Source organism: Lacerta agilis, chromosome 8 (genome assembly GCF_009819535.1).
Source record: "Lacerta agilis isolate rLacAgi1 chromosome 8, rLacAgi1.pri, whole genome shotgun sequence".
Taxonomy (NCBI): domain Eukaryota; kingdom Metazoa; phylum Chordata; class Lepidosauria; order Squamata; family Lacertidae; genus Lacerta; species Lacerta agilis.
Window position 1 is genome coordinate 61,308,352 of NC_046319.1, and position 26,103 is coordinate 61,334,454.

The 26,103-nt window shown below is 45.9% G+C and overlaps 1 protein-coding gene across 4 annotated transcripts in view; it reads left to right on the forward strand.

Moving 5' to 3' along the window:
- Window positions 1-26,103, forward strand: part of RPS6KA1 (ribosomal protein S6 kinase A1) — a 119,720-nt gene that overhangs the window by 46,525 nt on the left and 47,092 nt on the right. For 2 of the 4 annotated variants that reach the window (XR_004427183.1, XM_033157845.1), the window contains one exon: window positions 20,948-21,001. Coding sequence is in view for 2 of the 4 variants with exons in the window: in XM_033157845.1 (XP_033013736.1) it covers window positions 20,948-21,001 (54 nt within the window). In the remaining 2 variants the exon portion in view is untranslated. Of the gene's footprint in view, window positions 1-6,082; window positions 6,128-20,947; window positions 21,002-22,543; window positions 22,693-26,103 lie in introns of those variants that run through there. The other 2 variants (XR_004427184.1, XM_033157846.1) reach the window with 2 other exon arrangements.

Genomic DNA, 26,103 nt, shown 5'->3' on the forward strand with positions numbered 1-26,103 from the left:
GAGGGTTGGACTAGATGACCCTTGGGAGTTGCTTCCAACTCTGATTCCGTGATAAGAACTACTGACTCCTATGGAGAAACCACCACTGATGCAGGGTGTAAACAAGGAGCAAAGTACGCTTCGTGTTCATTCAGCTGTGCATCTGATGGGGAATCTTTGCAGTGGGAAATTCTGCTTTTAAAATGCTGCTTGGGATCACAGAGCACAAGACCACATATGGCTTTATTGCTAAGAAATCCTGCATATCCGTTTAAAAACACATCAGTGGACCACTGGGAATTCTAGTTTTAAAAAGAAAAGTGGCCCCCATAAGCCTAAAGATAGCCGATCCCTCCTGTTGTCCTCTGCAAACAAAAACTCTTGGATAACACTTTTTAGTGAAATACTTATCCTTCCTGCTTCTTACTGTGGAGAGGGAACTTCCTCTGTGGAACCCCTCAGCTATGCAATTTCTTGCCCACAGAGGTGCATCTGGCACCTTCACTGTGTACTTTCTGTTGTACTGTATTCTGAAAATGCGCCTTTTACCCTGACCTTTGAGATACATATTTTGGACCCACCCTGTTCTCTTAAGTGTCACTTGCTTTAACTTGATTTAACTTGATTTTAACAGTGGTACCTCGGGTTACAGACGCTTCAGGTTACAGACTCCACTAACCCAGAAATAGTACCTCAGGTTAAGAACTTTGCTTCAGGATAAGAACAGAAATCGTGCTCTGGCGGCGTGGTGGCAGGGGGAGGCCCCATTAGCTAAAGTGGTACCTCAGGTTAAGAACAGTTTCTGGTTATGAATGGACCTCCAGAACAAATTAAGTTCTTAACCCGAGGTACCACTGTATTGTATTTTAAAATGCTTGTAGAAATCCACTAATTAATAATAGGTTGTCTCCAACTAAGTTCTACCCAGAGTAGACTGACTGAAATTAATTGATGTACAGTGGTACCCCAGGTTGCGTACATAATTGGTTACGGGGGACAGTTCGTAACCCGAAAAGTACGTAACCTGGAGCATACGTAACCCGAGGTACGACTGTACACTAGTCATATTTTAAAAGATGATGCTGTTAAGGTGCTACACTCAATATGCCAGCAAGTTTGGAAAACTCAGCAGTGGCCAGAGGATTGGAGAAGATCAGTGTACATCCCAACCCCAAAGAAGGGCAATGCCAAAGAATGCTTGCAACTACTGCACAATTGCACTTATTTCACAAGGTTATGCTTAAAATTCTACAAGGCAGGCTTAAGCAGTATGTGGACCAAGAACTCCCAGAAGTGCAAGCTGGATTTCGAAGGGGCAGAGGTACCAGATACCAAATTGCAAACATGCGCTGGATTATGGAGAAAGCTAGAGAGTTCCAGAAAAACATCTACTTCTGCTTCAATGACTACACAAAAGCATTTGAGTGTGTCAACCACAGCAAACTATGGCAAGTTCTTAAAGAAATGGGAGTGCCTGATCACCTCATCTGTATCCTGAGAAATCTCTATGTGGGACAAGAAACTACAGTTAGAACTGGATATGGAATAACTGATTGGTTCAAAATTGGGAAAGGGGTACGACAAGGCTGTATATTGTCTCCCTGCTTATTTAATGTATATGCAGAATTCATCATGCGAATGGCTGGACTGGATGAATCCCAAGCCGGAATTAAGATTGCCGGAATAAATATCAACAACCTCAGATATGCTGATGACACAACCTTGATGGCAGAAAGTGAGGAGGAATTAAAGAACCTTTTAATGAGGGTGAAAGAAGAGAGCACAAAGTATGGTCTGAAGCATCTTAAAAAGTAGAGACATCACCTTGCCGACAAAGGTCCATATAGTTAAAGCTATGGTTTTCCCAGAAGTGCTGTATGGAAGTGAGAGCTGGACAAAGAAGGCTGATTGCCGAAGAATTGATGCTTTTGAATTATGGTGCTGGAGGAGAGTCTTGAGAGTCCCTTGGACTGCAAGAAGATCAAACCTATCCATTCTAAAGGAAATCAGGCCTGAGTGCTCACTGGAAGGACAGATCCTGAAGTTGAGTCTCCAATACTTTGGCCACCTCATGAGAAGCGAAGACTCCCTGGAAAAGACCCTGATGTTGGGAAAGATTGAGGGCACAAGGAGAAGGGGACGACAGAGGATGAGATGGTTGGACAGTGTTCTCGAAGCTACCAACATGAGTCTGACCGAACTGTGGGAGGCAGTGGACAACAGGAGTGCCTGGCATGCTCTGGTCCATGGGGTCACGAAGAGTCGGACACGACTAAACAACTAAACAACAACAAAGTCATACCCATTCATATCAGTGGGTTTAATCTGAATATAGGTATTGTTGAATACAACCTAATACAGTGGTACTTCAGGTTACATATGCTTCAGGTTACACACTCCGCTAACCCAGAAATTAACGCTTAAGGTTAAGAACTTTGCTTCAGGATAAGAACAGAAATTGTGCTCTGGCAGCGCAGCGGCAGTGGGAGGTCCCATTAGCTAAAGTGGTGCTTCAGGTTAAGAACCGTTTCAGGTTAAGAACAGACCTCCAGAATGAATTAAGTTCTTAACCCAAGGTACCTCTGTAATAATAGCAGCAGCAGCGACCTGACTTATGTAGGTGAATTACTCCAGGATTCAAGAGGGCTGCCCATCACTTAAATCGTTATATAGTCAGTGGAATATTCCTAATGGTATATTTCAGTTCCTTGGGGAGTCTCAGTCTTGCATTCTACATGCATGACAGGCCTCTATATGAAATAGGATGCTGCTGTGGGTCTAGGTTGGGCTTGGAGAATACTTCTGGTCTTGGATGGAGAAACAGGCAGGGCTTTGTTTTAAAGCAGGTACTGTACCTTGGCTGTTTCAGTGACCTCACTGGGAGAGACTGTGGCAGCGGTACTCCTTTTTATTTTTCCCTTGCAGCTTTTGTTTCATTGGGGTTGGCATACATAACTTTCCTCAGGCAGCAGTTTGGGGAGTTATCATTAGGGCTGCAAATTGTCAATTATTTAGCTTATTAAATGTTTTAACCACTCGGGCTTCCTCCCTCCGGCATCAAAATACCTTTGAAGATCTTGAAGCGCTTCTACATCTGCTATTTTCTAACATGCAGTACACCATTTGCTAATTAGGAAAAAAAGGAAAGGAAATGAAAACCCAGGTGACATTGCTGTCCAGTTGTTGCATTCTGGTATTTCCTGTGTTTTGTCCTTCCGTCTCTTAAGATTATTCTTAGTATATATTAATTTATACCCCACCTTTTCCCCTGATAGGGCTCAAGACAACTTACAGATAAAACAAGAATAGCTAAAAACATGGGGGGGGGGCCAATCATTTAAAAAAAACACCACCTGCTTTGTGGTATATTTAAGGGCAATTAATGCCAGCTTTTTGCAGAACTGGCTGGACTGGTAAAGCCTAATTCACTCCGTTCTGCATTGCATGTCCAGCATTTTTTGGTTGCAGTGCTGCTTTTTACTTGTCCAGAATTCATAGGGCTCTTGTTAAAAGTTAAATAGCAGAGGTAGGGAACATTTTTCCACCTTAGGGCTCCATTTCCTCATGGGAAAACCTTCTGGAGGTCACATGCCTGTGATAGGCAGCACCAGACGCAGAACTGGGGGGAGCAATAGATGTATCTCCTACCATTGTAGAGTCAGCTACACCCCTGCCATGCGAAAGGGAACAGTTTCTAGTCAATCTCTCTTTCTCTTTCTCTTTCTCTGTCTCTCTCCCTTGCACATGGACAAACACACTCTCTTTCCTCCATCCAGGCAAACAAGAAGCATTATCACAGTTCAAGGACACATTCCAGCCAAGCAAAAGCACTCAGGAGTGGACCAGTGAGGGGTGTTGCCTGGGGAGACTACCAAAGGCTGGACAGAGAGAGCTGGATGCTGCATTTGGCCCCCAGTCCTGAGGTTGACCACAACAGCTTAAAGGAAGCGGGAGGTTCAGTTCAGCCCACTTCCATTTCCAGTCCATGAACAGAGTGTTTACCTGCATTGGTCTCTGGCACCTCTCCTATCATATGTTCTGTGGTACAGTCCCTTTCCTCCCACCGCTTCTTTTTTCAACAGCTACCTCTTACCTTTTGTCAGCTTTTAATTCTTGCACTGAAATGCAAGTGTGGGAGAGAGAGAGAGAAGACAAATAAATGTTGATGGCACCACCCACTTTTTCCTCTGGTGTTGGGGTGGCAGGACTGTTGTAATGGGCACTAATTCAAGCATGTTGTGTAACCAGAATGAAAGACCACCTTTTGGGGAGTGCAGTGTAGACCAGCGTGTTAACTGCTCCTAAAATCCACACTCTTTGCACAAAGCTGACTTAGTCAACCTATCCCTTTTGTGTTTCCTGTGAGTGTCAGATTACTCCTTTTCTCACTGCTGCTGTTGTCTCTGGCTTCTGTCCTTTCAAACACCAAGCACCCATGGCTGTTTAAACAGGGAATAATGGAGGACTGTTGGGACTTGCCTTGGAAATAGTTGACCCTGTTTCCCCCACCCACCCACAACCTGCCTTTATTCCACAGAGTTATCATGCCCCCTTGAGGCTTGTGCAGTTAGTACAACTTGCGTTGAAAGCACACAGGGAATTTGTTTGTTGTTTGCTGGGATCCTAACCTACAGAGAAGCCGTCCCTCACATTGGGCTCCATCTCCCATCAACACCAGCCAGCATGACCAGTCATTGGGCATGATGGGAGCTGTAGTCCAACGACATCTGGAGGACCAAAGGTCCCCCACCCAGCCCTGATCTGAATGTAAACTCGTGTTTCTAGGCATAGAAAAGCATCTGTCCTTGAGCATTGCTTGGAAATACAGTATAGGAATCTGCCATATACCACTTCAGACCATTTGTCCATATTGTCTATATTGATTGGCGTGACTCCTCAGGGTCTCAGGCAAAGGGTCTTTCCTAGAACCTGCTTACCTGATCTTTCTGTGTTGGGGATTGAACTTAAGGCTTCCTATATGAACAGCAGGTGTTTTGCCTCTGATACCCCCATGATTCAGTAGGGCAGCCCCATGGGCAAGATGCTGCTGCTTCCTTTCGGCTCTCCTTGCAGGAGGTACCTGAGCACTGCGTTTGTAACTCTTAGCGCCCAAAAGTGCCAGAGTCAGTCCCCAGCAAATGGGAAGTGCAAATGCAAATTATGTGTCTCTTGTTGCAAGACGCACAAGGAATTTTACAACTCTGAGAACTCATTCCGCATTAAACCACAAAAGCACTTTGCTTAATCCTACCAGCAAGTACAGACACTGGCCTGAGCTGTACATGCAGGAGAATGATGTAGGACTGAGGTGATAGAATGGGCTGCACCACTTCAGTTTGCAGCTTCTAAGATGGGTCCCCGTGAATGCTCTTTCTTTAAAAACAAAACAAACAAAACTTTACTACTGAAAATAGAAAAGCAGCATAATAAGGGAAAGAGCTGGGATGAATTTCCGCTGAAAGGGGAGCATGTGCAAATATGACCATCCCACTACAGTGTGAAGTGGTACAGTCTCTTCTGCCACCTTATTCTGTTGCATATATAACGAAGCTGGCTCAGGTTTCTGGCTCTTCTTCTTCTTCTTCTTCTTCCACACCCTAGAAATACACCAGAGGTGTGGAATGTGAAGGAGTCTGGAATCTAAATGTTTAAAATGAAACAGAAGAGCAAGAGTGTGGTTGGGGCAGAGGGCGTTCTTATTTCCTGCTGCAGTTATTTGCTAACCTGAAACTCGGTCTTGTGGCTTTACCATCCCTTAACTTACTGGATTAGTCGCCTGCGGGGGAGGAGGGGAGGACTCACAAACCCCATTCCTATGCCATACAGCAGAAAATTAAGCTGTGGGATTTGCTCACACATGAGATGCAGTGAGGGGCACCAGCTTGTTTGGCTTTAAACAGGGTTTAGATAATTTCATGAAAGATAAGACTATCATGGTGACTAGTCATTATGGCTATGTTCTACCTCCAGCGTCGGAGGCAGCCTACCTCTGAACAGAAATTGCTGGGGTGCACCAGCAGGAAGCATGCTAATGTGCTCATGTCCTGCTTGCAGGTTTCCCATAGGACATGAGCACATTAGCTTGCAGGGAGACAAGCACTCGCTGGAGCTAGAGGCAATGACAGGCAGAGCCACCCGCGGACTGGTTTTAAGTAGGCACGCACTGCCCCATTTGCCCTAATGGTCCAGCTTCTGCTTGTGTGTTACTATGGATTATGGAAGTTAACTTTAGGAGGAGGAAGGGACAAATTTAAAGTGTCTTTTAAAAAATCCTGCCTTAGTCAGTTAACTTGGGGCTCAAGGCGAAAGACCCAGGGCACTTCCATGGAACGTATCCTGGCGTTGTTCCCCAGCCCTGCTTTCCATTAGCTCAGTTTGGCAACTTCCACCCCTGAATTGATTTTCTCATTTTTATGAGGCATCCACACACTGCCAAATTCCTCTTTAGCAACTGGCAGTGTCTATTTGCAGCCCCCTGGACTTCACACCTTCCGGAAGAGGGTTTCCTTCCTGTGACAACTTTATCTTCCTTGTAATGAGAGATAGAGACATAAATAACCACCTTTTGTTCATTTGTGAACCTGTGTTGTGTGGTTGTCTGTAGGATGGCTTTACTGCTAGGCAGAACAATTCAAACCCTCTCCACACCCACCCAGCCTGTTCATGGCCAGAGTTTTGGCTTCATCTAAGGCAGAGATGGGGAAGCTGTGGCCCTCCAGATGTTGTTGGACTCCCAACTCCCACCAGCCCCAACCAGCTGCATCTAAAGAGACTCCACTCCTCAACCCTGCTGAAAGAGCTTGAGATTAAGAGATTGTCTTGCCCATTTTGTATCTCTTGTTGTCCAACCAGTGTTAGTGTAAGTAGAGGTGGGGAAGAGGTCTGGCCCGCAGACCTCTTTAATGAAACATGTCACCTGCCCCATACCTGATGCTCCCCGCAGTGAGCAGTTAAAGGATACCACGATGCTCTGCCTGCTCATGGGCAAGCGGGGAGAGCACTGGGGGCTGTCTCAGCTGGAGAGGGGGAACCTTCCTGATCCCCAGCTGAGCTGCGCAAACAGGCTGCCTTGTTCCAGCCCACAAACGCCTGGGTGAAACTGCCTCAGCTCTCAAGGTGAGAGCTACGGCAGTTTCACCCAGTGTCTCGCAGGCAGAGGCCAATGCATCTTGTTTTTTCAACATTACGGTATATCACCGAACCGCAGTGTTTGGCTTGCGATACACTGCGATGTTGAAAAGCTGGTGTCGCCCTTCCCTAGTAGATGGTCCCACCCACCTGTCAAAGTTGACCTGCCACAGTGGTGAAGAGAGAAAGATGTCGCCCACCGGGCCAAAAAGCCGCCCAGCTGCAATAATTTTCTACACCTTTCCTTGTTAATAAGCGATTAGGTAAGTGATCATGGCAGGTGTTTAAATATTTACTTGTACATGCAATACAAAATAAATTAGGCGTAAGTAGAGTACTTCAATCTCTGGTTTCTTTTGTAGTTTAAAAAAGAAAGAAAGAAAGAAAGAAAGAAAGAAAGAAAGAAAGAAATCTAGGTTCTACTAATACACACTTCTGCAAAAATAGAAAGAAAAAGGCTTTAAATGTGCAGAGGGTGTGAGAATCTGAGGCTAATTTTTTAATTCAGATTCTTCAACACAGCTTTCTAAGGCATCTCCCTTCCTGGCTTTTGACACCATCCCACCTTCTCTGGGTTATTTCCTTGGGTGGTTATTTTTTTTTCTATTATTCTTTCAGGCTACTGATTTAGAAACTGTGTTCCGGGGAACCTTGAGATTTCTTGGTGCCTTATCAACCGTTTCCTCTTCGGTCAAAGTGTTTTAATAACAGCGGGCAACATTCCCTGAAAGAGAACTTGTTTATCTTTGCTGATCTTCCTCTGCAGTGCTCTGATGCCAGAGACTTGTTTTGAGGGATTTGCTCAGTGCACTGAGCATGAGGGAGACAAGGAAATTTTGGCCAAAGAACTGTTTGTGCTCCAGTGTACTCCTCTGAGCCCTCTTCTGAGGAACCCCCGTGTGTTGCAATAACTGACAGTGTTCCCTGAAGGTTGAAAGTTTGAAAGCTACCGCTGCGAACTGTGCCAAGTGTGCTGGTTGCGCCTAAACACAGCGCTTATCATTTTCCAGAAGAAAATAGGGTGTCAACACAAGTCTGTGCATGCAGCACTTGCTTATGTACACAGTAAAAGTGTATCAAAGCACGCAAGGGACCCAGATGTGTGTTCCGCTGCGTGTAAGCATTTTCTCACAAGTTCTTAAGTTCTCCTTCCAACTTTTATTCACCTTTCACAATACAGCAGTAATTCTGTTTCACTGAGCAGTTTCATATTGCCTGGAGACTTGCCTTGCCCACCGTGGCATCCCCTAAATATGAAATGATAATTGTCCAATTTGTTTACAAATGAGATGTCACGTTTTTACTTGCTCCCCACGTTTTAATGGCTATAACTCTGAATGCAGCTCTGGGTACAGCTTCATGCTTTTCATTTTCCAGGGTTGTGAGCCATAAAAATGCCTGCGTAGGGAACAGTAGGGTGTGCCTGGAGTAACTGTGCACGTTTGGCTCTTGTGGCTTTCCTACATGTGCGTGCATGCACACACATGTATATCTCTACGCATCAGTGTTTGGCATAGCCACATATTGAGGCTGTAGTGGCCAACCTCTTCCCAGAACCTAGGAGGTGGAAGTGCATCTCTTGACTATCCACAGCAAGGCTTACATTCTCCATAATGTACTGGGAATGCCATACTTTGCCATCCATGTTACAAACAGCAGTGGGGGGTGGGGGCTCTGGCTCAAAGGCTGCCTGTGGCCCTTGGCCTAATTTTCATGTGGGTGGGAGGAGCCTGGGCCCCTGGCCAGAGCCACCTGTTTCTCCTCCATCAGCCCAAAGAAGAGTTGTTGGAGAGTGAGTGAAGGGGGCAGGCAGAAGGTTCCTGGTTCAGTCCCTGGCATCTGTGGGTAGGGCTGCAAAGTCTTCCATCTGAAACGCTTGATTGCTGCTGCCAGTTAGTGCAGACAGTACTGAGCTACATGGACCCAAAGGTCTGACCTTGTATGTCCTGTGGGGAAGGGATATAGCTGCTAAAGTTTTAGGTACACAAAGTTATGGTCCGAGTCTGACATAAGGCAGCTTCATTTGTTTAAAACACCCTGGAGAATACAATATTGTATTCTAGCCTGAATACGGGTGCCAGGGGAATCTCCTTGCTGGAGGGCATTCCATAACCAGGATCCTGTGGTGTCACATTCTGTGATTGCTAGATGTCAAGGAAGCCCTAAGAGGCCTCAGCAAATGTTGGTATGGAAGAAGGCACTCCATTTGGGTTAACACCACAATGAGACCAACATTTATTTGATTCTATTATTTGTGTGTGCTGTGATCTGCACTTGCAGGCTTTTTATATATAGCCTTCAAAGTGAGGCCAGAAGCCCACTTCTAGTGCATAGTGCAAGAGACAGCTGCTGTTTTGGAGCAGCTTTTATCACACCGGCAGCTTCCTGTTTATGAAATTCTGATCCGTGCTCTGGTTGTAACCAATACTGATTTAGCCACCTTCTACAGGATGCATTTGATTTCTGTACAGGAGAATGGCTGGCTTGCCTCTCTCTCTTTTCTCTCTCTCTGCAGATCCACAACTCTGCTGGGAGATCAGAACATCTCCCAATCAACTGGTGCATGTGTGTGTTAGCCTAGCAGCTACTAAGGTAGCGCAAGAGCTACAGTATTTCACACAACCTGCAAAGGTGTGGGGGGTGGGAGAGGAGAGTGAATTTGGACAGAGTTTGTAGCTTGCAGAGAAGCGGTCGGGCATCTGGTCTGTCTAGGGCTCAAGCCAAAATTCTTTTTCCATGCTGGTATTGTATTACTGCAGAGAGTTTATCAGTAAGCAGTAGCAAAGCAACTGCAGTCAAAGCACTCAAGTGGGATTTTCTGTTATACACTCGTGTCAATTTCCATTCTTATACAACAATTCTTTTCTTTTGGAAAAGGAAACCTATAAATACAATTCACATACAAAAAAAGCACTCAAGTTGGAGTCCAGAACATAAGAAAAAATGAAAAATTTCATAGGGTGGCTGTGTTTTGGTTTGCATATTGTTTTGACAAGTGCAAATTAGGTATGTTTTGCCATTTAAAGCAAACTGAAAAAATATGTCTTCCATTCATACTCCTGTGCAGGTCTGCCTAGATTTGGTAATTCTGCTCTGTTGTAGCCACAGTGAAAATTAAAGTCAGGGTGACCTTTCTTCCCAATTTCTTAACCCACAACACTTTTTCTGCCTCTAGTTCCACCCATCATCCTTTCTGGCTATGCCCAGCACCAGCACACGGCCCCTGCCCTCAACAGATTATAGACTCTCCAAATGTCCCTATTTTCCAGTCCCAATTTTACAGAAGCCGTCCTGGTTTCTGATTTGATCCTGAAATGTCCCGTTCTTCCTTAGGACGTCCCTATTTTTATCAGAGAAATGTTGGAGGGTATGGAATTATCCAACCCCTGAGCCATCTGAAGGTAGCACTGAATAGGGAAGTTTTCTTAATGTTTAATGTCTTATTATGTTTTTATATATATCGGAAGCCGCCCAGAGTGGCTGGGGCAACCCAGTCAGATACAGGTGAAACTCGAAAAATTAGAATATCGTGGAAAAGTCCATTTATGTAAGCAATTGTTTTCATTAGCTACTGGAGTTGAATATATGAGATAGACTCATGACATGCAAAGTGAGATATGTCAAGCCTTTGTTTGTTATAATTGTGATGATTATGGCGTATAGCTGATGAAAACTCCAAAACTGAAATTGTTAATTTGGGGTTCTCATCAGCTGTATGCCATAATCATCACACTTATAACAAATAAAGGCTTGACATATCTTGCTTTGCATGTCATGAGTCTATCTCATATATTAGTTTCACCTTTTAAGTTGAATTACTGAAAGAAATGAACCTTTCCACAATATTCTAATTTTTGGAGTTTCACCTGTAGTTGGGGTATAAATTGTTGTTGTTGTTCAGTCGTTCAGTCGTGTCCGACTCTTCGTGACCCCATGGACCAGAGCACGCCAGGCATGCCTATCCTTCACTGCCTCCCGCAGTTTGGCCAAACTCATGTTAGTAGCTTCGAGAATACTGTCCAACCATCTCATCCTCTGTCGTCCCCTTCTCCTTGTGCCCTCCATCTTTCCCAACATCAGGGTCTTTTCCAGGGAGTCTTCTCTTCTCATGAGGTGGCCAAAGTACTGGAGCCTCAACTTCAGGATCTGTCCTTCTAGTGAGCACTCAGGGCCGATTTCCTTGAGAATGGATAGGTTTGAGCTTCTTGCAGTCCATGGGACTCTCCATGGTATAAATAGTATTGTTATTATGGAATAGGATGCCCCTATATTCATTGGAGAAATGTTGGAGGGTATGAGATTCCCCATTAGGGCAGGGATTTGCTGGGCTCCATGTCGCAGCCAGCATGGCCAGTGGTCAGGGATGATGAGAGTTTTAGCTAAGCAACATCTGGAGCAATTCATGATGGGCATACTGCACTTGGATCCCACCCTTCCTCCTAGAAGCTCAGTCAGGTAAGCATTCGTCCTTAGTGTAACCTTCACAATAAGCTTGTGAGGTAGCTTAGGCTGAAAGAAAGTGAGTGACCCGTGGTTGCACCAAGGGTGAGCATCACAACTGAATGTGAGGTGGAGATTCCAAGGCTCTATCCACTACTGTAGAGTGGTTTCAAAGTCTGTACCTTGAAGGAATCCTCTTCACCTTGATGAACTTCTGTTCATGCTTATAAAGCATTCTTGCACTTAGTATTAAGTCCCATGTGGCTTTTCAAGGGATCCTAATAACTGCCTTGCACCAGATCAGACTTACTTATTCATCTAGTCCACTATGGTTCAACCCTGATTGACAGTGGCTTTCCAAGTTCTCGGGCAAAGAAAAGCATTTCCCACCACCTGCTTACTGATCCTTCTAACAGAAGGTACTAGGTATTGAACCTGAGATCTTCACACGAAGCAGATGTGTGCATGAGATACCTTGCAATCACTATGGATGAAGTTGGTGTTCTCTAGAATACACCCAGCGCTTCAGTGCCTTTATATTGTGGAGGAAGTTCATTCATGGTGGGCAAGGTGTCTTTTTCGCAGAAGTGTGTCTGCTGTTAACTTCTCGTTTAAGGAGCCCTTGCTAAGCTTTTGCAGAACAGAAGAGTTCCTAGGAACACAGTTGAGATCCCCTGCATAGTTTGAAGTCCAGCTTCAGGGTGATTCTCAAGAAGATGATCAAATCTTAACTTTATCTGGAAAGTTCTCTGCACCCCTTGTTTGCTCCCATCTCTGTATGTATATGTAACCATCCCATCTCTATGTAAGGCAGGGGTAGGGAACCTGTGACACTCCTGACATTGCTAGACTCTGACTCCCATCAGCCCCAGCCAGCCTGGGCGATGGTCAGAGAAAGTAGGAATTCTAGTGCAGCAACACCTGGACCTCACCATGTTGGCTTCCTCTGCTGTAAAGCATGTCATCTGTACCTGTTTCAGATCATAATGTTATTGCGAAGAAGGCTGCTTCAAAATGGCGGTAACTTTCTGCAAATGGTACTTGCCTCCTTTCACACTTTTCCTGCATACACACACCTACCTTACGGATTTGGTGGTCGATATAGGGGACACGGATGGCGCTGTGGGTTAAACCACAGAGCCTAGGGCTTGCTGATCAGAAGGTCAGCAGTTCGAATCCCCGCGACGGGGTGAGCTCCCGTTGCTCGGTCCCAGCTCCTGCCCACCTAGCAGTTTGAAAGCACTTCAAAGTGCAAGTAGATAAATAGGTATTGCTCCGGCGGGAAGGTAAATGGCGTTTCTGTGCGCTGCTCTGGTTTGCCAGAAGCGGCTTTGTCATGCTGGCCACATGACCCGGAAGCTGTACGCCGGCTCCCTCGGCCATTAACACGAGATGAGCTCCGCAACCCCAGAGTCGGACACGACTGGACCTAATGGTCAGGGTCCCTTTACCTTTACCTTTATAGGGGAACTGTGTGGGAGTTATCAGCTCTCCACATTTCCACATCAATTTGCGATTAAAAAAAAAAGTCCTCATGAAAATTCATCAGCAATTCAGTTCAAACATCTCTTAATCATGGATACATCTTTGTATGTAAGCTTGCCAAATGTACACATTTTTTGCATTGCAATTTCCCCTTATATAGTGCATCCTTCTGTGCAATTCTCAATAATACATGAATTCTGTATGCACAATAGCATATGCACTTTTTGAATGCAGAGAAGTGCTAATTTTATAGGCCAATATTTTAAAGCTGTGTTTTGGTTCACATATATTGTTTGGAAATGTGCAAATTAGGTAGATTCACATTTCTGCCTTATCCCTATCTACGAAGCACATTAGGGATCACACCCGAGGTCATTTGCCCTTTCAGTACCTTTCTGATTCATCAGCTGGGCTGCATGCTAGAAGCACTCTGTGGTTTATCTGTGGGGAAATTACACAGTTTCCTCTAGTCGGAAAGTTCCAAAATATGCCCAGATGACATAGCGCTGCTGCCCAGAGCAACCCTGCTGGCGTCCATGCTGTGGAGAAGGTGGCTAGCAGGCGATGGGAGAACAACTTCCTAGAGCTACGGAGATGATGATGAGGCTTCTCTTCCGCACCAAGGCAAGTGCTATGATCCCTTGTGGTTGTTTGGGCTGGGCTGGCTGTTTACAACACAGCTGGCCCCCTGCTGGTTTGTCTGCTTGGAGCAGGGGGGCAGAAGGCCTGAGAGATTAGCAGGGATGTGTGATGAGAACTGAGGGCCTGTGGGCAACTTTTAAGTGTAGATTGTTGCTAGATTGTTGTAGAATTTGTTGCTAAATTTAGGAAAGTCCAGAATTTTAGGGAGGCCCTCTAAACAAAAGGGATGGGGGACGTTGCCGTATACCAGCTGACATTGTTTTGTCCATCTAGCTGCATGTTGTCTCCTCTTAGTGGCAGTGTGTGTCCAGGGTCCCTGGCAGGGAGAAGTCTTCCACCTTTGCTTGCACTTCAGGCTTTTCAAACAAATTCATGTGTTTCCACTGGCCACCGCTAAGTACTTTTTTGTTGCTGCTGTTGTCCCAGCCACTGGATGGGGTTTGGAATATTGTTGTTGGAGTTGTGAATCTGTTTTAGTTTTTTATAATACTGAAGTTTGTTTATACTGGGTATTTTAATGGTGGCAAGCTGCTTTGAGTGGACAATTTTAATTTTAAAAATTATGAGATATTTTTTTGCAGCCGGGATTGAACGTGTCCCATCTGAATGCAGTGTTTGTGCTCTCCCACTGAGCCATGTTTATTCCATTTATTATTGTTATCTTTATATTATTATTATTATTATTATTATTATTTGTTGTTGTTGTCTGAAAAAATATATTACGGAGACTGATTTCCACGGTCAAAATTACACTTTGTCTTGTTGTAGAATGTGGAAAAGATTTTTGAAGATGTTTTTGGCTTTGATTGCTGGCGCTTTGGTTAGAATGGAGGCACTGAGGAATACCTTTGTGTGAGTGAATGAGAGAGAAGAAGTGGGTATTTGTAGGGGTCAACTGGTCTAGTAGCCAGACTCAAGGGTCAGCTGCCTGGGCTGCTTCTTGTGGTGGCACCTTGACTTTTGGAAAATCCGCTCCACTTCCGGGTGGGGAGGAGTTGCGGTGGACCGCAGAGCCGCTCTTCCCCACTTCCTGTGGGCGGGGGACTTTGTCCCTCGCAGCTTAGGGAGTCCCCGGCCACGTCAGCAGGCATCCGGCCAATCAGCCGGCTGGGGGCGTGGCCGGGGGCTCCCTTTCAAAAAGAGAGGCGCGAGCCGAGAGACTCCCTTTCGGCTCGCTTCCTCGGATCTCCCACCCTCCCTCCCTTCCCTGTAGGCAGGTTTCACCCTATGGCCTTGCTTTGGACTACGGTTGGTCGCCTGCCCTTGTCAGGGGCCTGGTAGGAATTTTTCCACTTGGCAGATTGGCTGGGCCATTTGGTTTTCGCCTACCACTTAGCAATCGTCACAACTTTGTAAGGTGGCGGTTAGGCATTGAGTGACCTAATGTTGGGGGAGGGGAGGCCTGGCCATCGCCTGCCCCTCCAAGCTTAAGGGTAGTCCGTTAAAGGAATCCGGGGGTGTGGGATCTTGTCCGAAGCCCGGGGCGGGGCTAGGGCCATGCCACGACCCCATTGGAACCCAAGGGGAACTCGAGTTGGTCTGAATCAACGGGGCTCCCCTTATCAGTGGTTTACCCTTACTGGACTTCCTGCTCTGCGGGCAGGAGTCAGATATAGTCAGGTCCACTCAATGCCTAAGCCAATACCGCTCACATGCTGTAATCAATAAAGTTGTGGCCAAATTTTTTCCCAACATCATTAACCTTATATTCTGTGTCCTGGTCTCTTTATTTCATTCCCGGGAGGGCGGCTTTGGGGTCTCGACACGCAACTTCCCTTCCCATTTGCCTAGCACCAAATTTAATTTCTCCTCAGCACTGAATAAAAGCATTTCTTTTTTTGCTGGGGCTGTGAGCTTTTCATGGCTTTTAGATCAGTCTTGCTACCTGCCTTAAGTATCTGCTGCTGCTTTAATAGTGCTATCTTAAACATTGTTTTAATCTAATGAAATGTTCGTTAGTTGCCTTGATTGAGGACACTGTTCTGGACGGCAGAACAAAATCATCTTAAAAGCATTTTAAGTAGGCTGTGTTTGGCCTAATGGTAATTACACTGGGTGATATTGAGCTAAATCATACTCAAGAATAGATCTATTGAAATCAATAGGCTCTGGACTATTTATTCCAGTGGATCTACTGAGTTTGATTTAGTTGTATTTAACTCTAGGTTAGCCTTTCCCAACCTGGTGCTCTCCAAATATTGTCTAGTTGAAATGCCTCTCATTCCTGACCGTTAGCTGTGCTTGCTGGGCCTGATGGGATTTGTAGTCCTAAGTGTCTAGAGGGCACAAGTTTGGGAGGTTATTTCCAAGACAGCAATAGCCAGAGACAAAAGGATGGTCATGCCAGCCCTTGATCTATTTTTCCATTTTTGGCTTATGGTTACTGCACTATATTTATGTTTGTGTGTGCGCGCTTCTTTTGCATATGCTATAAAGGCTAAGATCTGGATTTGTTTAAGGCTTCTTCTTCTTTTCTAATCAATTAAACAAACAAGCTCATAAAACCCCAAAGTTTTGACTATTTGCACAGATTTAAAAGAAGAGTTAAAGGGTCAGGAGGTGGAAATGTGTTTTGGCTTGGCACTTTTGAATGGCACCTGGCTTTGCCTGCTTAGAGCTGTCATTCTGCAGGGTAAAGTGCCATGTATTAGGCACCACCATGAAGATGGAGGGGATAAATTAAGGGCAGGGGAAACTTTTTGGCCTGGCGGACCAGATCTTTTACCTCCCCATCTCCACACCACAGATCAACTGTTGACACCAGGGGACTGATAGGTAGGTGCCCCATGCACTTGTCACAGCCCAAGGGGGGAGGGGGAGGGTCTGCTGATTGGAGTACACCAAACTGAGGCCAATTCCTGCTCCTTCCTGAAAGTGAATTGCACTAAAATGTAGGTGTTTAGTGGTGTGGATGCACAAAGTATTTTACAAGAAACAATAACGTGCATCTTTCTTGGTTTATGCAGGGTACACTTTTTCTTTTCTTTTAGAGGGGTCACTGGAAGGAGGAACATCAATTAGAAGCTGTCATTGCTGCCTCTAGCTCAGTGCTGTCTACACCAGGCATGTCCAAAGTCCATATCGGGGGCCTAATCCAGGCCGCTAGTTAGTTTAATCTGGCCCCTGTGGCAGTTTATTTTCTGGGGCAAAATCCTTTTTAAAAAAAACCTTGACTACTTCTATCCTAAAAAAAGGTCAATAACCTTGGTCGGCCCTTGCGGCCCTTCACTTCATCAAATCTGGCCCTCTGATTAGCAGCAAATCTCCAGGTTTTTAGCCCTACCTGGAGAAGCCAGAGATTGACTCCCCCCCCCCCCCCACAAAGCATATGCTGTACCATTGAACTGCACTTACCTCTGTGTGTCAATTTGGCTTCCGTTTCCAATAAGCCTAGCAAGTATTTCATAAATGAGTTGCCAGGGAATTTTGCCCATACTGTTCCTTCCACCTTAAAAAAACAAACAAACCCCAAACCTAAACCATCTAAATAAGCTGTGAAGACGCTAGTTCCTCTTTATCTTGGAATACAAATGAACATCCTGTTTCCAAAACCACCTGCAAGATACGGAAGCGGGTGAAATGGCAAGAAGAGTGCTTCCCCCACACCCATATGCACACACCCACACACACTTTTTCTTGTCTTAAAGGAAGGGGGATGAGCAGGATACATATCTCCTGAAAGCTTCTTGAGAGCAGGGCTGCTGCCTGCCAGAGGAAGCACAGTAAATCAGTTAACCAGCCTTGCCCAACCTGGTGCCCTCCATATGCATCTGACTACAACTTCCATCAACCCTAGCCAGAGTGGCCACACTAGCTGGGTCTTATGGGAGTTATCCAGATCGTCCGATAGGCACCTGGTTGGCAATGACTGCAACAGACTGTTCCCTGGGTGTGTGAGGTTGTCACTGGCTCCTTCTGCTTCAGCCTTGGTGCTTGTCAAAATATTTGCCTGGTGGTTGTATAGAGGGAGACTTCTGCCTGTGGGGGAGGGGGAAGTTAGCAGGAGTTGGAGTGCTGCACAGTTTGCATGCTTTGGCGGACAACGCATGTGTGGATTATCATTGGATCTAGCCTTGGTTGGTACCATTCAGCAACTACTTGGCTAAGGCCCGACTTTGGCCTTGTGGTTGCTGTTGTTTATCCCCTTTTTTCACTAGAATCCCTCTGGATTCAAACTACACCCAGGTTTTCCAAACAGAGGCAAGGCTTTAGAATCAAGGGTTTATGGTTACGGCAGAGGAACTCGTTATTTGGCCTCGCTCATCACAACAACCCTGTGAAAAAGATAGCAAGTGGCTCCTGGTGCGATGGCCAGAGACCCTTCATGACTGATTGGGAATTTGAACCTGGATCTCCTCAGTCAGCGCCACATTATTATCCTAGCCTTAGGAATTGGGGTGCGGGGAGCTGTTGAGCAATGCATTTTAAGCGAGGGACCCCCTTAAACCTGCAAGAGGCAGTTTGTGCACCTCACCACTGACACCCTTCTTGGATGGACTCCACGCTGTGTGAAGATAGCAGCATCAGCACTGGATTAGTGCTTGCCCTTTCTTCCTCAGATTTTAAATGGTCAGACAGTTCCCGGTTACAGATTTGCGGCTTCTCTTTTCGGCCTGGGCTCAGAGAAGCCCAATTGTTCCGGAAACGGTTCCCTCTTCATCCTGCCAGCTGTAGAGACTTTGCTGCACATTGAGATAAGTGGAAGTAAGAACAGCTTTTGCAAGGGACTCTTTACGGTTCACGTCGTAGAGAGTCCTGCTTGCAGGAGGCTTGCGGTTTGAGCATTTATTTGGTTCATTTCCTCTGCTGTGTTTTTATGTTTGTTTTTAAAGTGCGTTAAAGAGCCTATCCTCACCTCTGCACATTTAAATCAGCTTGGGGGTGGGGTGGGGTGGGGTGGGGTCGTGCCATCCAAACCTTTTCGAGAGACATGCTTTTCAGATGTGCTCCTCTTTGCACTTAAGCAGTTCAGTGGGTGGAAGCAGATCATCTAGGAGATGAAGTAATTTATGAAATAAAAATGAAATTGGTTGCATGTCCCCCCCCTTCCTCGTACTATGCAGGTGAAAGACAGGTGTCCTTTAAATGCCAACGGGCAGAGGCCTTTTACCTATATGCAACATTATAATAATTACTCCACTCATCAACTTTATTTTTTAAAATTTGTTTATTATGCCATCACTGCACATGGTACTTGAGAGTGACACAGGGCCAGTCTGGTTGACTGGTTGGGTTGAGACTAGGGAGGCGAGGAGTTCAAATCCCTTTTCAGCCATGAAGCTTATTGGCTGGCACTGGATCTGTTGCTGTCTGAGCCGGCCCTACCATTTGTTAAAATGAGTCAGGAAGATGAAAGATTCACATCCTTACTCCATTGGCAGCAGTGCCCCGCCAACCTCCGTCTGCCCATGCCAGTCCTCACCTGCTTGCCTTCTTACATGCATCCAGTTTGGGGGGGGGGGTGATCAGCTTTCTCGTCCTTAGTCTCAGTGTTTCCCCTTGTAGAACTCAGGACGTAGGGGCAAATCTAGAATGAATAGGCTCTGCTTGTCATTGGTTCTGGCTCCTCCAGCTACTGTCGGGCTGGCTGCCTTCTGTCCCACCAGCCTTAAAGGGCAGGTTATTTGTTCTAAATCTTCCAACATTCAGCTTCATTGGATGCCCACGGGTTCTCATGTTGTTCTCCCTCTTTCATAACTTTTCAATGTCCACTTTCTCCATGCCATGCATAATTTTATGAACTTCTATCAAGTCACCTCTTTCTTGTCTTTTCTCTAAATCAAAAAGCTTACAGGATTGCACCCATGACCTTCATGCAAAACAGGTGCTTTATTACAGAGCACCTCAAGAGTGCTTACAATTACCGGTAACTTCTGTTGTGGATGCATGCTGCAGGAATGAAAATAGGAGGTTTTGAAAAAGGATTCCAACTTGAATTTCAGCCTGTGCTAGTACAAGATCGCAGGAGCAATTCCTAACTCTTACACACAAACAGTTGGACATAAAGACTAAGGCACCAGGACTTTCATGTGGTGGGCACCAACATTTTGGAATTCCCTTACCTTGAATATGAGGCAGGTGCTATCTTTCTCTCATCTTTTCAGCATCTACTGAAGACCTTCCTCTTCCAACTAGCCTTTTAAGTGGAGATCATTATCCCAGTCTGATTTTGCACTGGAACTATTTTAACTGTTTTTTAAAAGTGAAATGTTGCTGAAATGTTGCTACTGTTTTTATATGTGGAATTGTTTTTGATCGTTTCATATATGAAACTGCTTTGGATTGGTTTTTACACTTGTTTCCTGATTATAGCTGTTTTACTTGGTTGATAATTTTTTCTAAGTTCAGTTAAAGACCTCTCAAAGAGAACAGCAAATGGATTAATGACCTTTTATTGTATTGTATTCTCATTTGGTGAACTGACAAGAAATTGTATGTTAGGAACAAAATCGGATGAGATTGGGGCAATGGAACTTACGTTGGTTGAGCATGTTGTGTTGGTCTGAAAAAGTTACCCAACCAAGTTCCAAATGAATTCTTGAGGTTGCAAAACTGCTACATTGGGCACATCTTTTAAAAACACAATGAAAAGAAGGCATTTAAGCGACCTGTGGCATTCTTGTTGATTATTTTTTGCAAAGTTAATCATGCCAGCTAACAGGCAAATAATTTATTGTTAAATGGAGTTTAAATAATATTAGCTAAAGCACAAAACATTCTGTAAAGAAACTTACATTGGTCACTATGGAATTACTCCATGGCTTGTCTGCCACTATTCTGTAAAGAGTATATAAACCTGTTGGCCCTTACCCAGTACCAAGAAGTATCCAAATTCTGCTGTCTAACACAAATATGTATGTAAAACTTTCTTGTGGCATATCGGCATTGCTCGCTGCCTGCTGCTTCCATGATTCACAAATATTTTGTCACAAAGAAGAAAATGTCAAAGAAAGATTCACTTTTTTTCTTCCATTCTTTTTCTGCCGCCACTGCTGCTGCTACTACTACTACTATATCAATATGAACTGGGAATTTTACCAGAAAAATTGAAACCTAAGGTTCAGTAGATAATTGTATTCTGTGTTGAAAAGCATGGAAGTCACAACCTTTTGTTTGTGGTGTACTTTTGACACTTTAGAGGGACAGCGGCAATTTGGCTATGTCCACAATTTGATATCCATGCTTCAGATGAACATTTTTTAGAAAGTGTTGCTGTTGTTTCAGGTTCCATAGACCTCCTGCTCAGACACCATTTTCTCATTTTGTTTTGCAGGCAAAACGGAACACCACTTGGATAGAGAAAGACAACGCGAACACAGCAGATAAGGTAAAAATTGCATGCTTGCGGAACACCTGTTTGGGAGAGATGTCTTAATTTGTGTTCTCACCTTACTTCACAAGCAGATACTGAGAGATGGGCTGATTATTTCTGTACAAGACTTGAGCTGAGTTAATGTAAGCTGTCTTTCTCATTCTTTCCTTTTGAGGTCATACTGTCTTTGTGCTTTTAACTCTGTGTGAACTGAAGTTTGGAAGGGTGGAAATAGGTTGTCTAAGCAGGGAAGATAGGACGGCATTGTTAGTCACATACCAACGAATTCACCAATATGACCCAATCCCCAAAATCAAAGATGGCGGACTTTTCAGTCTCTTGCAGACTGAAGGGCTACAGTTAACATTCAGACTAAAGGGTTACAGCGAACATCAGCTGCCTGTTACGAACAATTCATATTTCCATTTTCATGAATGAAGCAGGTAGCAAAAACCAGCAATTGGGGGCTGTTCTGCAGTTCTGCATCTTCAAATTACAGTATTACAAATATGGTTTTAGCCCTTGAAATTTTTTGATGTGGACCAAAACTGAGATTTTAGTGAACAATTTATTTTGGGTTTTATTATTTGTACAATCATTTTCATGCACTTAGAAAAAAACGAAAGAGAGAAAGTTGATCTCTAAATTATATCCACTTCAGTATTACGGGCTAATGAGTTGATAAGGTGTGTATATCTAATATGTTACAGGTGCCACATAAAACTTGTTCCACATTGTAAGAAATTGATATTTTAGTGTGGGAGCACCTACGCTCTGGAATTTCCTGCCTACTGACATCAGGCAGGTGCCTGCTAAAAATATTTTTCATTTAGGAAGGCCTATCAAGGCAAGTTGAATTTTGAGGTGTGTTTAAAAACTGGTTTTATCTGATTGCTGATTTTGACTATTATTATAATGTTTTAAAAAGTTGTTGGTTTTTTTACTCTTTTTATTGATAATTTTCCTTGTTTTACTCTTTTGTAAACTAGTGGCATATAATTTTCGTGAAATGAATAAATATGGATAAACACACACAAATATACATACACACATACAGAGAATGAGAAAAATAACCTGACCTTTGCCTGCCTAGAATGTAGCCTACTGATAAAGGTCAGATTCCTATCCATTGTCCCACCTACTTCTGCCTCCAGCCCCACCTGCCATCATCATGCGGCCCCCAGTAGTCTGTTCATGAAAGAATATGGTCCTTGTGCTGAAAAAAAGGCTCCCCACGCCCCCTGCCAAAAGAATTAAGGGGAGAGGCTTCACTTTGAACATAAAAAGTGAAACTGGAACATGAAAGAAGCTTGAAGGTGTTTAAAGTGAACTAACCACAAGTGTTTTTGTTTGAGGGAGGGCCGGAAGTGCTGTTTTTAACCTGCTTTGCTTCTTAAGGCAGCCCTAGCTCCCAGCTTCCACTTGGCTTGGCTTGGCTTGGCTTTGGGTACATGTATCGGCAGCTGGTCCCCTGTGAGACCCAGAGTGCGCCCCAGCTGATGGTCTGCCTGCAGCCAACAGCCATGCTCCCTTAGGGGACCTTGTCATGAGAGATGTGCCGCTCTCACCAGAGTCGGACGATGAGTGTGGCTAAGGAACCCAGGCTCCCTCGCATCCTTGCCCTCCTCACGCTATGGATCAATGGGAAGCGCCGCCCCGAGCCTTGCAGCCTCCCACTGCCTCCTGCAAGCAACCTCAGCAACCCGGTCAGTACTTTGGCTTGGCCTGGCGGACAGTCTGTTCTAGCTGCGCTTACTTGCTTTTGTAAGCTGTAGCAGTGAGGCAGCTTCATGGATGGTGGCTTTTTCTTCTCTTTTGGGTGTCCTCTCATCAACTGGCTGGTCCAAATGCCAGCTTGCTGGGGAAAAAAGCAGGTCTGGGTGTGGTTGGTGCCAGGAATGGGAACTGTACATATGAGTCCTGTTGAAGAAAGGGGATGTAGGAAGCTGCCTTCTACTGAGTCAGACCACTGGTCCCTCTAGCTCAGTGTTGTCCACACTGACTGGCAGTGACTCTACGGCATTTCAGACAGGGATCTCTCCCAACCTTATCCAGAGATGCCACGGATTGAACCTTGGATTTTTTTCAATGCAAAGCAGGTGCTCTCTACCGCTATAAATGGAAATTTCGGTTCTCCATTTCGGTTCTCTCAGTTTCTCATTTTTTTCTATCTTAAATTCAGTACTTTACATCTCTGCAGCAATTTGTTGCTGTTTTTTTTTATAAAAAAAAAGTTTGTTAATCTTCTTCAAAGATTCATCACTGTGTCTGTGCAGCTTTCTCCTAACAAACACATATTATATGAAGTTTTGACTAATGTACACGTTTTTGCAAGCAATTTCCCCAAATATACAGCATTTTTTTTAAAAGACTTTGGTCATTTGGAGAGCTGCATTGCAAAATTTTGGAAAAATGTGGATATCGAAGGATAGCTGCGTTTCAGTTCTCATATTGTTTTGGAAAGTGCAGATTCGATAGATTCGCCGTTGAATACAAACTGAGTCAAATGTCTCCCCATCTACACTGAGCTACGCAAATATAAATAATGTACAAGCCGAGGTGGAGAGCTTGTGGCCCTCCTGATGTCCCTGGACTATAGTTCCCATCATCTGCAGCTATGCTGGGGCTGTGGGAGTTTATTCTGGGTAGGACTATACTTAGTACCTTTACCTTTTTTATACTGAGTACCACCCACAATTTTTCCTTTTTGCAAGCGAAACATAGGAAGCTGCTTAAAGTGACTCAGATCTAGGTTCCATCTAGCTCAATATTGTCCACATTGACTGGCAGTGGCTTTTCAGGGTTTCAGGACAGGGGACATTCCCAGCTCTACCTGGAGTAGCCAGGGATTGAACCTAAGACCTTCTGTGTGCAGAACGTGTGCTCTCTTCCCATGAGCTTAAGGCTCTTCCCCTTAAAATAAAGTTAAGACTATAGTCCTCATAGTTCTGCATAAAGAACTGCATTAAATAGAAACATAGCCCTCTACTGAGTTATCTAGCTCAGTATAGACTACACAGGCAGAATCTCCTGTTTCCCAGCTGTGCCTTGAGAAGCTGAGGATTTAACCTGGGGTCTTTTAAATGCAATGCATGTGCTCTACCACTGAGCCATGAGCCAAGCAAATCAGTTACCATGCCTTGGTTACAAGCCCTCTGCAAATGTGACTTCTGAGTTTGCTTACTCAGTCTTCTTGTTTCTGATACAAAGTCTGTCTCTGGTTCGATATTTCCGTCTCAAGACCGTGCCAGTTTCAAGCGTTGGCATTTCCTCAGTCTCCCCCAGAAGTGAAGAGGAAAGTTGAGGGGGGCGGGCAAGGCTGCCAAGAGGCAGATAGACTCCTTGGTTCCCCCCCCCCCGAACTGCTCATGTAGCTAAGCAGATGGCTTTGGGGGTGGGGGGTCTGCTTCCTCCATGTGCCAGCCACACTGACTCTGTTTTGTAACAAACAAGCGTATTTGCTGTAGGGTGGTGGGTAATTCTGGTGGCGCAAACATTCGCACTTGTTGCCACCCGCCAAAAAGCAACGGGAGTAGATGGCAAAATGTACTTCAGTGCTTAATACCGTGGGAGGGGAGGGGGGAGAGTGCATATGTTAATTGTGGGGAAACAGCAAATGTTTGCAAGCCACCAAGCTGCTGACTTGAAAGCTTTCCTGCAGACAGAAGCACGACACTGAGGCAAAAGCCAGAGTCTGGTGGCTTCTTTAGATCAGAGAAAGGGGAACTTCAAGCCCCAGGGACCAAATATGGCCTTACAAGCCTCTATCTGGGCCTCTGGTCTCTCCCCAGGCCACAACCCCTACATAGCCATACCCCTGACAGGCCATGTTGTGCATCCTCCTTGAGTGTTTTTGCCTAGCTGGATTGCATCCTTGGACTCCGACAATGCCTCTTCCTTGCCTGAATGGAGGTTTTCACACCTGTGCACATGCATCCCTGTTCCCTCTTCCCCTTCCCTTCAGTCTGACTTCTCCCAGCAGTTTCTCCAAAGCTGCTGTCTTTGGGCAGCTGCTAGGGTTCAGTGCCCTGGCAAGGTCCCCTCAAACCTGGAGCCATCCCAAGGTATCTCACAAGATAGCTGTGCATGCAACTGCTGCTGACCCTTCTCTCTCCACCGGGGGTCTGCAACCTGCGGCTCCGGAGCCGCATGCGGCTCTTTTACACCTTTGCCGCGGCTCCGGGGCTCCGGGGCGGATACGCCTGTCCACTTCTCCAGCTGGCCAGCGGCAGCAGCCGTCCTCCAGCTGGCCGGTGGCCCACCCTCCGGAGGCTGAGGGCGCTGCTGCTGTGCTGCTCTGCTCATGCGTCGTGCCTCGTTTCTGCCAGCGCAGGCGCAGCAGCAGACAGCAGCAGTTTCCCTCCAGAGGTGTGGCTGCTGCTGCTGGTGTGGAGCTGCTGCTGGCTGCTGCATCGAGGCGACGACGAGGTAGGCAGCTGTGGGCTGGGCCAGGGGCGGCGGGTGGTGGGCGAGGGCGAGGGGGGAAGCCCTCCTTTTAAAAATGGTCGAGGAAGCTGCGCCCGTTTCCCTGCCGCTGCCTCCTTCACTCCTGGTTCCGCTCGCAGCCTCAGACCGCGCTCTCGCGGGCGCGCATCTCTCTCCGCCCCGGAGCAAGGCCGGGACTCGCCCTTGCCCGGGACCCGCGTCTCAGGAGCCAATGGGTGCATGTGTCGCGAGGGGGCTTGGAGGCTCCTAGGAGCCCGAGCACGCACAGCAGGGACGTGGCTGCTTAAAAAGGCTGCATGGAGGAAAAGGCAGTTGTGCGTTCTTCCGCAGCAGCGTCGAGCGGAGCCGCCGCCGGACCTCACCAGGCAAGGTTAGTCACGTCGCCCCCGCCTTCCAGGGCGCAAAGCTGGGCTGGCTGGGCAGAAACCACCGTTGAGCTCTCTGCCTGCCGTGGGCGGGGGGCTTTGCAACCCCCCCAATGAGTCCCTTGGGGTGGGGGACTGGGACTGGGGAGGGGGAGTCCTCTGCCGCTGCTTCCTCAGGTGTGTTGCTTAGGCTGCCGGGCGGAGCACGGGAGCGCAAGTTGGCCGCCTGCGCCGCGCCCTCCGGCTGTGGCTTCTCCAAAGTGGCCTCTCCAAACTCGTGGCGCAAAGAGCGGCGCCTTGGCTTTG